General features: G+C 41.6%; 1 protein-coding gene and 1 long non-coding RNA gene across 5 annotated transcripts; one reads left to right on the top strand and one right to left on the bottom strand.

Annotated features, from left to right (window-relative positions):
• Positions 1-1134: 1134 nt before the first annotated feature.
• Positions 1135-3392, bottom strand: LOC114678317 (uncharacterized). The gene is made up of 2 exons (XR_013417884.1): positions 3259-3392; positions 1135-1337 (listed from the first exon to the last, which is right to left on the bottom strand). It is a non-coding gene; the product is annotated as an uncharacterized LOC114678317 (long non-coding RNA).
• A 153-nt stretch (positions 3393-3545) lies between these two features.
• CCNG2 (cyclin G2) lies at positions 3546-13585 on the top strand. Of its 4 annotated transcripts, XM_078003457.1 has the most exons (9): positions 4167-4307; positions 4503-4788; positions 4872-5009; positions 5747-5884; positions 7139-7389; positions 7902-7980; positions 8067-8165; positions 10697-10902; positions 12252-13585. In XM_078003457.1, the coding sequence occupies exons 3-9, from the start codon at positions 4872-4874 to the stop codon at positions 12373-12375; spliced, it is 1035 nt and encodes a 344-aa protein (XP_077859583.1). In that variant the 5' UTR covers positions 4167-4307; positions 4503-4788; the 3' UTR covers positions 12376-13585. The 4 variants fall into 4 exon arrangements, with proteins under 4 accessions (XP_002804117.4, XP_014993953.3, XP_014993952.3 ...); XM_002804071.4 differs by lacking the exons at positions 4167-4307; positions 4503-4788 and adding an exon at positions 3546-3842; XM_015138467.3 differs by having other exon boundaries at positions 3546-4788.
• Positions 13586-16019: the final 2434 nt, after the last annotated feature.

The following is a 16019-nucleotide window of genomic DNA, read 5'->3' as shown; positions in this document are numbered from 1 at the left end:
TTCATGAAGTTACAACATGGTGAAAAATTCCAACAGCCTAGAAATATATAGCTAGTTGCTTTCACAAACATTTGTATTCAGTCATCACATATGAAGCAGACACAATTACCTCTGGCTTTTTGTTTGCCTCAGGTTAGAAAGCTGAGGCTTAAGACCATCAGAATTATTCAAGGTATTCAAGGCACCATCTCTAATGAGTAGGAAAGCTGGGACACAAGGCCAGTTTGATCCAAGGCCAGTGCTTTTGCCCTATACCTCAGACATACCAGGGTATATTCTGGGGCCTTGTTTTATTTACGTATTTTTGTATCCCTGATGCCTAGTAGGGTGCCTGGCACTCAATCTGTATTGATTAACTTTCGATTGAATAAAAAGCTAGGATTTATTGTCAAAAACTGTATCTCTGAGGAGAAAGATGAGATTTGGAAAGTTGTAGCAATTTTGATGCCTTATGAAGTTCAGGGAAGTCTAAGTCATTTAGAGAAGTACTACAGCTGTCCCATGGGAGTGCCCTATTTTCACGGTAGAAGCGTAAGTGTGAGCAGGTTTGCAGGACACTTGTCAGGAGTCAGGGATTCACTAAACGTAGTCATTGTTTCTGTGTGGGCACTCCCTGCTTATTACCCATTCTGTGAGCACCTTTTCGCTTCAGTCTCACATGTCACCGAGGACAATGGGCTGCACATCAGGCCTTCATGGGGTTATTGGTGACAGTATCACTCAACCCCACAGAACCCCTACCATGTACTGTAGAAGATCAAGTATCTTAAATTGTCTGGAAGTTCTTGGGGGCTGCCAGGTTTCTGATTTCCTTATTTTGTACGTATGCAAGATATAGGAAATTTGCCCTCCAGAAAGCTCCGGAAAGGCTAATGGGTAAAGCCTGATTAGCCTAAGGGGAATAATGTCTTTTTTCATAAATAACACTTTCACCTCCAGCAAGGTAAGCCAAGGTGATAAGGACAAATAGAATGAGGATAATTTTTTTTAAAGATATATTAACAACAAAAAATTCTGCAAAGTAAACAGAGAAAACCTACAAAATCCCCCAAGCCCATTTCCCAAGAATATCATCATCCTTAAAATGAGGTGTTTAAAAAAGAGGATGCGGTATTAATAACTACTGGATCTATATTTTTAATGACTGCTTTCCTTTAATCTTAAAGAGATCAGTGGACTAAAGTGGATAAAGGGTTCCATCTTGGACAACCTGATCAGTCTTTTCTTCTGTGCTGAGCAGGGCGTGCCAAGAGCAGGAAATTCGGCACCATTTACAAAGCTTTTCTTGTCTTACTCTCAGAGAAAGCCATCACTGTTCACATCATTCAAGAGGCTGTCTGTAAAAGGACACATAAAATACCAGTTATGAAATATATAGTACACATTTAGTATAGCTTCATAACATTTAGTGATCTAAGCAGCAAGATGACTATGTCAAATAAAAGTTATCACTTATTTATGTTTAAAAGATCAAATAAGCATTGGATAAAATTATGTAGCCTAAGCAAAGGGCAATTTCTCAATCTTTTCCTTTTTGTTTTATATAGTCTGTTATTTTTAAATTCTACCACATAAATTTGCATTTCCTCTTTCACATCACTTATAAACTAACGTATGTTCCTTTTTTTACCTTTGCCTTCTTGAAAAAAACATCCCCAGTCTCCTTCATGCTTTGATCACGAACTCTCATTTCTCTGGTGGTGGACAGTTGGTGGAGCTGCTGTCTGTGGGCCCCGTTCACTCAGCCTTTTGATGCTCTGTACAATGAGCTGTCATCTCTGTAATTTTAATCTTAGCTCTAGTCTCCAAGTTAGTTTCATGTTCCTATTATGTTTATCAGCATAGATTTCCAGCAAGATGATTATGCCAAGTAAAAGTTATCACTTAATGTTTAAAAGATAAAATAAGCATTGGATAAAATTATGTAGCCTGCAAATCATTTAAAACTAGTGTGCTAATTTTACCTTATTTTCCAAAACGCTCACCAAGCTCACACCTCTCTGAAATAGGTGTTAGCTTTTTGGGCTCCTTTCCCCCAGTTGCTCTGTGCTCCAAACAGATGCCTGTGTTTAGTCCGGGCTAATATGCAAAGGGACCTACTTCAAAAATTCCTTAGCTGCTCTGCAAAGAAGAGCGCTGCCAAAGCTATGCCGTGTGCCTTCCCATATTTCACAAGTAACAAAATAATTCACAGAAAACATACAGAAGAACAGAAAAGAGAAAACTGTTCCCAGTGGCTGATTATGTAGATTAGAACTCAAGAATACGGTATTTACTAATTTAGGAGTGAGAGAGTAAACAAATAAATGTTCCACATCCCCCATTGATATCCATGTGAAAGTGTCTCTGGCCTAAGGCACTTGGTTGGTTTGCTTTTTGTCCCGTTCTGGGAGAAGTGTCGCCTATAACAACAATGCTAATTATAATGAATAATAAATGATAATTTATGGGTTACCAAGGACCAAGCAGCTCTGGGAGTCTTCATTAAAACAACAGCACAACTACAACCTCTGGACGTACGCCGTAATTATTAGATGTTTACGTACCCTCATCAACGTGCTAAGTTTTTATTAAAAACTCCTCCTTCAGTTCCTCCTGATTTTTTTTTTAATTATGGAAAAATTCCAAGACACACAGAAGTAGAACGAACAGTGTAATGAAGCCTCGAGTACCCATCACCCAGCTTCGACCCTCAACTTTTTGCCTATCTTGTTTCACCTGTCTTCTCCACTTTTTTTTCCTCTTGGATTGGAAAATTTTAAAACAAACATCCAAACTTGTAGCATTTATTGAATATTTTAGTAGACGCCCCGACAATGTTATAATAATTTGGTGGGTTATTGCAAAATGGAACGGCAAGACAAAACAAAGAAGGAACGTAGAAAACTCTCCCGTGGCTGAAAGGGCTGTCACAAAGGTTAGCTCTGGAGAAACGCCGCGAGCGTGACATTCCCCTGAGAAGGGCGGACGCAGCCAGGAGAGAAGGCAGTCCCTCAGGGCAGGTAACTGAAAACCTTCCCCGCTGCCCACCCAGGCATGCGCAATTCAGACCCTGGAGTTGCTAAGGCCCCAAGGCAGAGAGAGGCTCAGGATACAGAGAAAGCCAATCAGAGGGCTCCAAGACTGATAAATTAGCCAATCCAGATTCGAGGGTGAATCAGGTCCTCAGCATTCCCCTCGCCCCACCCGCATCCAATCAGAGAGCCGGCTACTTTGGGCGGACTTTTCAAAACAGCGAAAACAAAACAAATCGGGGACCTTTAAAATGCGTAATGAGACTAGAAACGATCTCCTTCCGCTCCTCAGTCTTCCCCTGTTCCCAAAGCCGAATCAATCCGGGAATAAGCCCGACGCCCAGATTCCGCCCTCCGCCGTGGCGCCGGGCGGGAGGACTGGCTTGGCGAAGCCAAGGAGAGCTAGGGAGGCAGCGAGAGAGGCTGGAGACAGCGGCTTAGGGGCGGGACTCTTTTTAAAGTCCGTGGAGGAAGTGCAGGATCCCTCCGCGGGGAGTCACGTGCCCCGCCCCCTTGGGGGCGTCGAAACTCACAACAAAAACAGGAGGCTCACTGAGGCCTCTATTGAGGCGGCGGAGGTGCGGCGGCAGGCTGGTCTCCGGCGGCCGTCGTTGCGCCCGGGTGGAGGGTGGGCGCGTGGGGAGCGGGATGGAGCCGGGGCTGTGAGGCCGAGGCGGCGGTGCCTGGGAAGAAGGGTCGGATGCCGGGCCGGGGGCACCGCTGAGGCAGTGGGGTCCCCGACCTGCGAGACAGGTTCGGAAGTCCCCGCTGCACCCAGTCCCTGCGGACCGTGAGACCGCGGGCGGGTGGAGGCGCGTCTCCGGCACGGTGAGTGGGCCCGGCCAGGGGCGCCGTGGGTTTCTTTGTTCGTGGTGGGGACTGTGGGCTGCGGGGAGGTTGGTATCATCCGAGTGTCTCGGTGCTGCCTGCCCCTCATCCGCTGGAGCGACCAGGGTGCTGTCCTCAGCCCCAGCCCTGGGGGGAGCTGGCGCCCGCGACGGACAGATAGATGCTGGTGGGGTGGACGGAGGGGGCGACTAGGCTAAGGGCAGTCTCCGCCTCGGTGCCCCCCGCCCCCACTCGTGTTGTCACGGGGGCTCGCTGGGGTGGTGCTTCTTGGATTGACAGCCCCGGGGCTCTGCAGAGTTGCAGGGCCCCAGCATCAGTGAGAGGATGGGTGTTGTCCGGTCGGGCGCGGGGCGGGCTAGACTGGACTGGATTTCTGTCCCCGGACCGCAGCCGGGTGTGCCGCGCCACCCCACGGCTCCTGGGACACGGGTGTCCGCCTCTCGGGTAAGTCCGGAATCGGTGCTGCAGCAGCGGATGGGAAAAGCTGGGGGCTGGACTCTCCGAGAGGGGCTTCTGCAGCTGGGCGCCCCGGGCGGGCGGGGCTCGGGAGTCTCCTCCCTCCGCTTCTTTGTTCAGTCGCGAGACTTTCCCTCCCCTCCCCCCTATTGTGCAACGCCCCATCCCCGGGACCCGCTGCAGTCGCTGGCCTCACTGCAGTCCCCTGGGCAGAAGGCCCTCCCCGGTGCGACTTCAGGTGGGGCAGACCGAGGGGACGCCGGCGCCCGCGGACAGTTTCCTGTTTGTGAAACGCCGAGAGGCCAGGGCTGGCAGGTCTTACCCAGCGCTGGCCGGCGGACCTGACCACGGCTCCTCCCCCTGCCACACCTCCCTGGCCGTGGTGGGGATTGCCCCAGGGCTCTGGAGGACGTGACTGGTCCCTCCCCCCGCTCCTTGTCCGGGTGTGTGGAGGCGATCCTTGCTGGAGGTACTGGCCTCAGCCCTTTCTATCCCGCTTCCCCACCCCTCTTACCTCCAGATTACATTCTCTGTGTGGTGTCTTTGCTGCAGATGAAGGATTTGGGGGCTGAGCACTTGGCAGGTCGTGAAGGGGTCCAACTCCTCGGATTGTTGAACCTCTACCTAGAACAAGAAGAGAGATTCCAACCTCGAGAAAAAGGGCTGAGTTTGATTGAGGCTACCCCGGAGGTAAGTTGGCAGAAAAGATAACTTGCTCAAGCAGCTGATGGGGCTTGGAGGAGGTAACAACCCCCCCTCCCCGTTGAATCATGACTGAAGCCTGCAAAATTTCTTAATATCGAAGTTGTTCCTTCTGGAGTACCAAGATAAACCTTATTCCAGGGTCATGCTTTTGCTTTTCTTAGCAAGAATGAGAGTGATATTTTAGAGAAGTGGGTTTTTTTTTTGTTTTTGTTTTGAATGTGGCACCCTCCTCGCCGCCTCCCCCCCCGCCCCCCGCCCCCCGCCCCCCGCACTCCAGCTCCTGCAGCTTCAGGATGAGAGACTCCTGGTGAATTGAGCAGTTCATTTGTGCAAACACCCTCTGCCTGTGAAATACATATTTATAGTAGGATCTTAAATGACTTTAGAAAAGCAAACAAAGGAACCCTCTCTCTCCATTTCAAGGGAATTGAATTATATTTGCTATAACTCCCTGAAATCTTGGAACGGTTCACCTTATATTGAATTGCTGAAGCTCTTTTATGATGTATATTTTTAAGAAGCAGTGATTTATGTATTATAGATGAGAAAGTGTATAGCTTTACTTAAGTGATACCACTCTTTCCATCTATATGCTTGAAGATTGAGGGGAAAAAATTAACCTTATTCTTGGGAAAAAAAATAACCTTATTCTTTGGATCTATATGTGTTTTTCATCTGGTTCTAAGAAAATTGTAAACCTTGGTTCTTGGTTTTTATTGCAGAATGATAACACTTTGTGTCCAGGATTGAGAAATGCCAAAGTTGAAGATTTAAGGAGTTTAGCCAACTTTTTTGGATCTTGCACTGAAACTTTTGTCCTGGCCGTCAATATTTTGGACAGATTCTTGGCTCTTATGAAGGTATTTCATCATTTTTATAAATATGTCTTCTGTTTTCTATGCCCAGTGCCTAGCACACAGGGTTCAAGAAATATTTATCGAATGGGTATAATAATGTCCACTGTACATAAAAATTTATAATCAGAATTGTGATCGTTAGTGCCAGAATAAGACTAAAGATTAATTGTATTGTTGTATGTTAGGTTTTTCTGTTGTGTCTTAGGTTTTACCTCTTAAGTACTGTCTCTCGAAGATGTGACAAAAGAGAGACTACTATTTTTTAGATATTTGCCATATGTTTATAGTCCTCAAAATAAGATTTTATCTGCCATCATGCTTCTCTTGAAGCCTAGATTTTTAAAATACTGAAGCGTGACAAATGAAGCATAACAGTCTATTAAATATGACCGGCCGCCTTCCCTAGAAGTCTCTTCAAAGCAGGGAGCCATGGTTTTGTTAACAGTCACCAGCAATGGCTAGAAAAATGTGGGGAATCTTCTGCCAGTAGGATTGCTGTCAGCTGCTGGGTCAGTTCTCAGGGCATTGAAAAGAAAAGGGCAGCCATCTGTCCATGGCAGCTTTTATATATGTCCCACTCTCCGCCACTCATGTGATCTTTCTCGAGCAAAATTACATTGAAATATGGAATGATTCTTAAAGATTTTTACGTAAGAACATAAGTATAAAATATTTTAATATCCCAGTACATTTTTTTTTGGTGTTAAAAAGCTTAATTTATTTTGGGGGAGATTGTATTATGAATTTCATAAGTCTGAAATACAAATTATACTTTAGTGCTAGAAATCTAGCTTTTGAACCTGCATGGAAGTTCTTGTACCTGCATTTGAATTTACATAATTTAAAGGTTCAAAAAACTTTTTTTTCTAAATTAAAAATTTTTTTTTTTTTTTTTTTTTTAAGTAGAAGTGGAGGCTTGTTGTGTTGACCAGAATAGTCTTGCTATGTTGGCCAGAGTGTTCTCAAACTCCTGGCCTCAAGCAGTCCTCCCACTTCAGCCTCCCAAAGTCCTAGGATTACAGGCATGAGCCACTGCTCCCTGCTGCCTTTTTTTTTTTTTTTTTCTTTTTAAGGGAGGTTGAGAAGATCTAAAATGTGACAATGTGTATAACTGTGGGTAAAGGGCCAGTACATATAAGAGAAGCAGCTTGATTATGTTCTGTCTTAAGAATAGGAGCATCATTACAGTATTATAAGCATTTGCTTTACTAAGTCAAAGTGACAGTTGTTGAAAGAAGCCTCTTGTTTTTTTCTCAGGTGAAACCTAAACATTTGTCTTGCATTGGAGTCTGTTCTTTTTTGCTGGCTGCTAGAATAGTTGAAGAAGACTGCAATATTCCATCCACTCATGATGTGATCCGGATTAGTCAATGTAAATGTACTGCTTCTGACATAAAACGGATGGAAAAAATAATTTCAGAAAAATTGCACTATGAATTGGAAGCTACTACTGCCTTAAACTTTTTGCACTTATACCATACTATTATACTTTGTCATACTTCAGAAAGGTCAGTGGGATTAAAGATAAATTTTATACTTTGAGCATTGCTGTAGCTAACAGTAAATAATTGGAATGGCCATGAAATTTGTATTTTTACCTTCTTCAAACTTTCGACTTGGACTTTATTGGCAAATCTTTTTTTTTTTTTTTTTTTTTTTTTGAGATGGAGTTGCGCTCTGGTTGCCCAGTCCGGAGTGCAATGGCGTGATCTCGGCTAACTGCAACCTCCACCTCCCGGGTTCAAGTGATTCTCCTGTGTCAGCCTCCCGAGTAGCTGGGATTACAGGCGTGTGCCACCACACCTGGCTAATTTTGTATTTTCAGTAGAGACGGGGTTTATCTATGTTGGTCAGGCTGGTCTCGAACTCCTGACCTTAAGTGATCCACCCACTTCGGCCTTCCAAAGTGCTGGGATTACAGGCTTGAGCCACCGCGTCTGGCCCTGGCAAATCTTTAAAATCGTTTAAAATCATTTAAATCTTTGGGAGTTTAATAAATCTTTGTTCTTTGCATTTATAGGAAAGAAATACTGAGCCTTGATAAACTAGAAGCTCAGCTGAAAGCTTGCAACTGCCGACTCGTCTTTTCAAAAGCAAAAGTAAGTCGATTCCTTGCTTACATATATATCTCACAGTTCCTATTTTGAATTTAAAAAAAATATTTTCCTTTTTTTTTTTCTTACAGCCATCTGTATTAGCCTTGTGCCTTCTCAATTTGGAAGTAGAAACTTTGAAATCTGTTGAATTACTGGAAATTCTCTTGCTAGTTAAAAAACATTCCAAGGTAATCACAGTCATTATTCTTTAAAGCAAATTTCTTTCCTGATGTTTCATTTTTTTCTGTAGTGACTTAAACTTGAATACTTCATGGGACTCTTAACTTTTACACTCGTTTTTTTCTTATATCTGTAGTGTTAAAGTTCTCAAAATGCAGCTTTGACCCAGACAATACTAATTCGGAAGGTAACTTGGTCACTTAGCCCAGCTTCTTTCTGCATATAAGTGCCCCTTCTGTAGTAATCATGCCATATGACAGTACAGCTGTTACATTGCCACGTATGCATTGTTCTAAAATGCATTCTAGGAAGTAGACTCAGAACAAACACTAATGGGATAGGATGGGATCACATCACACCTCTAGGGCTGAACTGTCATCCCATTAGCAGCAGCATCAAATAACACCAGCAATGTTGATGTTTTAAACCCCAATGTCTTTTCAAATCCTTTAGGCCAGCTAAGTAAAAGTAAGTCTTACAGTCACAAAGAGGTATAAAACAAAAGCACAGTCCTTTTTCTTAAACTCTCAGTCTAGTTGGAGAAATAAGGAAGTTAACATGAAGTGTTGTGTTCTGTCATCTGTTATTGTGTCTTGGTGCCAGGTAATAGTGAATATAGAGAGTACCTGGGGATTTTTTGAGACAGAGTCTTGCTCTGTTGCCCAAGCTGGAGTGCAGTGGCACGATCTCGGCTCACCGCAACCTCAGCCTCTCTGGTTCAAGTGATTCTCCTGTGTCAGCCTCCCGAGTGCCTGGGACTACAGGTGCTCACCACCATGCCTGGCTAGTTTTTATATTTTTGGTAGAGATGGGGTTTCGCCATGTTGGCCAGGCTGGTCTTAAACTCCTGACCTCAAGTGATCCCACCTTCCTTGGCCTCCCAAAGTGCTGGGATTACAGGCATGAGCCTCTGTGCCCGGCTTACTTTGGGGTTTTTTTAAGCAAAGAAATAGGGCAGACTAGGAGAAGCATTATGACTGGGAGCCTATTTGGAGCAAAAGAATCTTTGACAGTGAAAGTTTGGACAGCAAAGGCTTATGGCCAAGAAATTGGTGGACTAGACAGATTTAAAAGTCATTTTAGGGTAGACTTGCAGGTACAATGTCTAGGTGTTAGTCACAAGCAGGAGTAAGGCTGTCCAACTCATAAAACAGTGGTTTTGGAAGCCAAGCATGGAAATGAGGCAAGGAATCATGAATGGCCAAGATTTGTACCTAATGGTGGATGTAATATTAGCATAATTGGCAGGAAATTTGGAAGAAGTTAATTTGTGATGAGAGAAGTATGATTTTAGATGCGTGTATACACAGGTAGGTGTCTAGTAGGTGTTTGGCATTTTGGAATAAGAAGATAAACTGTAGCTGGAGATTGAGATTTGGAATTTCTCATGAAGAAGCAATAGTTGAAACCATTAAAAGCTTGTGGAATCATTTTTGTAGGGGTCAGTTGAAGCTCTGGGGTTTTTAGTGTTGGCTTTTACCCCCAACATTAGGAGCCAAGTGAAGAAAGGTACATCCCCACAAGTAGGAGCACTGTCGGACAGGAAGGAGGTTTTTAAGAAGGAGGTGGTCAAGAGTGTTGAATTTTTATAAGAGATCCAATATAATGAAAATTGAAGGTCATTGAATGTGTCAGAGGTAATGTCAGTAGAGCAGTGAGAAGGAAATGGTAGAAACCAGATTATAAGTGGGTTAAGATGTAGCTAGATTAGGTGAAAATGGGAGGCCAAGAAAATAGATAGATCTTCTGTTTTCTGGTGAAAATATGTGCAATGTGAAGCATTTTGTTTGTAACAGATAACTTTTCGCTTTTGTTTTAATCATGATTTTATTAGTTTTTATCTGAACTTTTTATTGATATTGATAGCTGGAACCATCTTCAGTGAAAATTGATTCATTGAGATAAACTGAAGACGTTCCAAAGGAGGAAGGAAAAACATAAAAAGAAAAAAAAGAAATAAACTGGAGTACTCCCCAGTGGTGGCGGAACTATGTCCTTTTTGGGAAATTTCTCTTCTCTCATATTGCTAATTTCTTTAGTTTTGTATCTGGTGTTATAATGTAAGTGTATGTTGCCAGCAATCCAAACAATGCCTTGTTACAGGAACCCAAATTGGTTTCTGTAACAAAAGGAATGTTGAATTTCTTTGCATTGAGACTAAGGACTATACTTGATAGTTGATTTATTAACAGACCCAGAGTGTTTTTAGGTCAGCGTTTTCTTAGAATAGGCAAAGCTTTCTGTGTATTGAATCCTATGTAATTTTATACTTAGAGTGCTCCTCTCCTAAACCAGTGGTTCCCAAATTTTGAAAGTTTGGCTGCACATTACAGGCACCTAGGGAACTTACAAAACTCTTGATGCTCATGTTACACTCCTTGTCAATTAAATCAGAATACCAGAGGTGGAAGAGGGTAGTGGGAGCCAGGCATCTATATATATATATGTTTTTTTTTTTCATAGCTTACCTAGTGATTCCAAGGTCCTGCAAGATTTGGGAGACATTGCCATAACCTCTTAAAATATTTTTTTTTTCCAGATTAATGACGCCGAGTTCTTTTACTGGAGAGAGTTAGTTTCTAAATGCCTAGCTGAGTATTCTTCTCCTGAATGTTGCAAACCAGATCTTAAGAAGTTGGTTTGGATCGTTTCAAGGCGCACAGCCCAGAACCTCCACAACAGCTACTATAGTGTTCCTGAGCTGCCAACGATACCTGAGGGGGGTTGTTTTGATGAAAGTGAAAGGTAGGCGGGTTCCTTGACTAATTAAACTTCCCTAGACTAAATATTACTGAGTTTATTATACTCAGAACTGTGGAATAGTGTAAGACATTAGAGAAAGCAAGCCCCTACACTAAGAGCTAAGAATTAAAACCCCAACTCTTCAGGTAAGCAAATTAACCAGAAGTAGTTTTGTTAAAATACGTAATGATTTATAAGGTCTTCTCCATTTTTTTTTAGTTTTTTTCTTTTTTATATTTTTTTGAGTAGAGATGGGGTCTCGCAATGTTGCCCAGGGCTGGTCTTACACACTCCTAGGCTCAAGTGATGCTCCTGCCTCAGCCTCCCAAAGTGCTGAGATTACAGGTGTGAGCCACTGCACTCAGCCTTTTTTCCCTTTTTAAACTGGTTGTTTTCCATCTTTCTCCTATTTCCCTTGCTTTTGAAATACAGCTAAAAAAAACCCCAAAAAAACAAACTGGAAAAGAATTCTGGGCTTTGTCGTGTTAGTATGAATTCCTAATATTGTGCTGTGGAGAAGAGATTAATGGGTAGGTGCCTGGAAAATAAAGGGAATCACCACCACTAATGGGGAAGACTTCTATAGATGTCCTCAGAGGTTTGTCAGTTGGTGTCGTCTTATTCAGAATTTGACTATTGTGTTTGTAAAGTGAATAATTTTGCTAAATTTGTTTGTTTTATGCTGTAGAGATAAAGGGCCAGAAGTTTCATTTTCATAGCTTGTTAGTTTACTTTGATATTTGAGAGTGTTAAGTGGTATAAGAAATCACGGATGCAAGAAATACATCTAAATAGACCATGTGCTAGGAGGTATGTTGTCTTTAGTCTTCATTATTGGATTTAAAATACTTAGAATTCTACAATTAGTTGCTGATAGAGTTATTAATTGGTACAAGAATAATAGTTTGGCAAATAGTAACTTGTTTAAACTTAAGAAAACCTGTATTTTCTTTCTTTTCTTTTTCTTTTCTTTTTTTTTTTTTTTTTTTGCGTGTGCCACCATGCCTGGCTAATTTTTGTATTAATATTTTTTGTAGAGATGGGGTTTTGCCATGTTGCCCAGGCTGGTCTGGAACTCCTGGGATTAAGCGATCTGCACACTTTGGCCTCCCAAAGGGCTGGGATGACAGGGATAAGCCACTGCACTCAGCCAAAAAAAATCTGTATTTTCCATTGAGATTACTATAGACTTCATTTAGGAAGTCTTTATAAATTTTGTCTCTGTAAAGCATACATTTTGAATATAAAAATCCTCACTAGAGATACTCATATAGCAGCTTTATTTTGGCTATAAAGCATTTAAGTGTGTTTTAAGTAATGGTATCCTCTTTTTTGTCTCTTTTTCTCTTTAGTGAGGACTCTTGTGAAGATATGAGTTGTGGAGAGGAGAGTCTCAGCAGCTCTCCTCCCAGTGATCAAGAGTGCACCTTCTTTTTCAACTTCAAAGTGGCACAAACACTGTGCTTTCCATCTTAGAAATCTGATTATTCTGTCAGAATTTATATGTACAGGTTTCAAAGCAATAAATGGGGGAATAGGTAGTTTTCTGGTTTAGCCCCCATCTAGTCAGGAATTACATATACTGGAATACCTACCTTCTATTTGTTATTCAGATCAGATCTGGCCTATTTTCTTATTTATCCTAAGCCATCAAATGAGGTAGTGCCTCTTAAACCATTAACAGTATACTTTAGACATTGGCACTTTATTTTTCTTGTTGATCTTTAGCTACTTTGGGGAGGAGGGAAGGTGCTGATACCTTCAATTTGTTACTTTTCAAGATTTTTAAAAATAACTAGTGTAGCTTATCTTAAACATTTTATAAAACCTTCAGATGTCTTTATTTAAGCAGATTGGAAGTATGCAAGTGCTTCCTTAGCAGGGACAGTGGATAACCTTAAATGGTTTATCATAGATTGCCCCCTCCCCCCTTCTCAGAAGAGTGAATATGCTCTTAAATGTCAAACACATTTTTGTTTTGTTTTTTAAATGATCAGTGTCTATTTGATGTGATTGCAGATCTGCAGAAATAATTAGGCTAGGGCTCTTAGTTTCATTCCTATTGCCCAAGTATTGTCAAACTATGGTATTATTTTAATGTTACTTTAAAAATCCATAATCTGCTAGTTTTGCATGTACTTGTATGAAAACAGTGCAGTAAGTTGAAAACCCAGTATCTATGGAATTGATAAATGTTGATCTGGTGGTACATTTTATCTCATTTTCTTATATTAAAAATGTCTGCATGATTACGTTTTATTTCCTTTGTAATTTACATTTCAAAATGATGTATTGCTATATGGGTGCCAAGATTGAGTATGAATAACCCGAGTGTTTGTAGTATTAGAGTTTTAAGCAAATCTGTGTGGTGATACAGCCATAAGAATGGGGCTTATATAAACTCTGTACATGTATGATTTTGTACAGAGAATTTTTAACTTTATAAATTGTATATGAACATGTAAATCTTTTAAAATGTACATAAAATACTGTATTTTTTTACCTTGTGTGTGATAGTCTAGTCATTGCATGTAAATATAATTTATTATGTATTCTGTAGTATAAATCATACGTTGATGACTTACATTTTTACTGGTAAGTCAACATCCATTGGATGTTTTCTGAAGTGGCTCTTTTTGAAGTGATAATAGATTGTAATTCAAAATAAAATTATTACTGAATTCTCCTTGTTTGGGATCACATCTTAATTTTTAATCTGTTAAAAGTGTTTGATGTATTTTAATGAGAAGACTTTAGGTGAGGCTACAGTGATTCCAGAGTGAGCCTTCTAACTGGCTAGCAGAAGTTCTCTAGGTTTGACACTATGCCTTGGAGATACTGAAAGAGAATCTGTCATTTGAGAATTGACCTCTTTCTGGGATGGACTTATTAAGTATGCTCTCAGAGACTGGTGTATTACCAGAATGCCTATTAATTTACAGTGACAGGCAACAGGTATTAAGTAGACCAGAAAGCTCAGGTTGGCAGATTAGAACGATCTTTCAGGAGACAAATCAAGTTTTAATCAGTTTGGTTAGTAAGTATGGGGTGTTGGCTGTGATGGGGCCCCACCACCTTCTGGCTCTTGTGGACCTCAAAAGTATCAGGTTGTTTTGCAAGTGGTGTTCCTTCCCCGCCCCCTCCCCCCAACAGGTTCCCCATCTGCCTAGTTTGATTTTTGTAGACCTTTGTTTTCTCTAGTTAGTTAGAAAGTCAGGTATACTCAATATGGTTTTCATGTAACACCTCTTCTCTGGAGATAGGGGTATGTTTTCCTACCCTCCTAGGGGAGAATCTCTACTTGAGGACGACCTTTCCTGTCTTACTAAATAATATTAGTAAATAGTAGGTAATATATTCTGCTTTCAGATTTTGATTTGTTGAGATGTAAAAGTTCTTTGTGGCTTACCAAATCTCAAGACTCTCTTTAGCTCCTGTGGGATTGTATTGCTTTTCTTACTGGATATTCTTCTTGGGTAAGTATCTTTGTGGCTTCACCTCTTCCCCCTCCGGTTTTTAGTATATTTAGTCTAGACCTCTCTGCTGAGCTTGCAACCTCTTTATTCACATGGCCTGCCATGCCACTTGGAGGTTTCTGATTACTCGAAAACCTGCTGTTTCTTTATGTCTTTCTCAGTGAATAATTCTATCTATTCATGCTGGAAACTTAGGTGATATGCTCATCTCCTTTTGCCTGTTTATGGAGGTCACCAGCCTCTATCATTTGTATGATTTCGTTTACACTGTTTATATATCTTTACTCTGTCCCCTTTTTTCTACCATTGGCATGGTTTAGACCTGTACTCTTTATCACCAGAGGTACTGTAATATAGTTGTGATCTCTCAGCTTCCAGGCTTACTCCTGGTCTCTGCCTTGCTGCCTACATATCCTTTTAAAATAAAATTTTAACTATCTCCTGAAAAATTGTTCAGTAGGTCACCCACAATCAGGAGAAAAATTTATATCGTGACATACAAGTCTCTGTCTAATCTGAACACTGCACCTGTCTCTGGCCTTTTTTTCTTGCCATTTCCTAGACCTTAAAAAATGTGTATTGAGAAAGAGAACTCTGGTAGCTATGCAGAGGATGAACTGGAGCAATATAGAGCAGTAGCATGGAGACTAGTCTGACTGAACTAAGGCAGTGGAAGTGTGGATGAGGAAGACAAGTGAAAATTGAGAAGCGCTATCCTTTCTCTTTGGGCATTATTAGGAGGCTCACAGACAAGTCCAGGAGCCTGGTTATGCCCTCCTGTGCCATTCAAACAGATGGCTTTCCCATGACTGTGATGAATAAAATTGAGAAGCCCCTGCCCTTTTCAGAGCAGAGGGTGAGGAGAAAGCTACCATTTTGGCCTCATCCTTACTCCCCTTGACTTGGCGAGAGATTTGCCCTTTCAGGTTTTGATCCTGTCATTTTCTAGGATGTGGTGCACGCACTTTGCTGTTGTGCATGGTGAAGTATTGTGCCTAGGTGCTGGGTCTTCATCTGACTCTGCTGCTGTTTCCTCTTCCCAGGAAGTGTGATTAGACAAATAATGTGTTTTAACTACCTGTCACACTCAGAATTAATACTCAGGTTAACTGTAGAGAGGCATTGGCTGCAGAACACTCCTCGTGACAATTTTAACCATTTTCTTTGTCTAGAGTCTGCCTTTTTCTTTTTTACAATTTCTCTCGTTTCAACACTAGGTTTCAATATGGTGTTCCTGCTACCTCCCACCTCCCTCCTCCCTCATCACACATGCAAATTGTCAGCTTATTTAGACAACCCACTTAGATTCATATATGGACAAGGACAAGGTATTTTGCATTTGTTACTGGAATTCAGTTTTCCTATTTACTACCAGAAATGGTCAACAACTTACTTTGTGTTTAGCAAATCAAATTGTGTGGTAGATAGTTTTCCAGTATGATGGCCAGTCAGTCTTCCAATCCCTGTGCCTACATGCTGCTCTTCCCATCCACAAGTGGAGTCTATTTCTCTTGAGTTTTGGCTGGCCTCATGAATGGCTTTGCTTACTGAAATGCAGCAGAAGAAATTCAGTATATGTCCAAGCCTAGGCTTTAAGAGACTGGCAGCTTTCCTTTTATCCTTTTTGAAAGCCAGCCACCATGC

Source organism: Macaca mulatta, chromosome 5, assembly GCF_049350105.2.
Source record: "Macaca mulatta isolate MMU2019108-1 chromosome 5, T2T-MMU8v2.0, whole genome shotgun sequence".
NCBI lineage: Eukaryota > Metazoa > Chordata > Mammalia > Primates > Cercopithecidae > Macaca > Macaca mulatta.
The sequence above is the reverse complement of the archived record's forward strand: the minus strand, read 5'-3'. Positions and strand labels throughout refer to the sequence as shown.

Bases quoted from the DNA above. Each gene is read 5' to 3' on its own strand.
- CCNG2 (XM_015138466.3), top strand. From the start codon at position 4,188: ATGGGTGTTGTCCGGTCGGGCGCGGGGCGGGCTAGACTGGACTGGATT. The intron at 7,390-7,901 runs GTCAGTGGGATT...TTGCATTTATAG, and splicing joins CTTTGTCATACTTCAGAAAG to GAAAGAAATACTGAGCCTTG. The intron at 10,903-12,251 runs GTAGGCGGGTTC...TTTTCTCTTTAG, and splicing joins TGTTTTGATGAAAGTGAAAG to TGAGGACTCTTGTGAAGATA.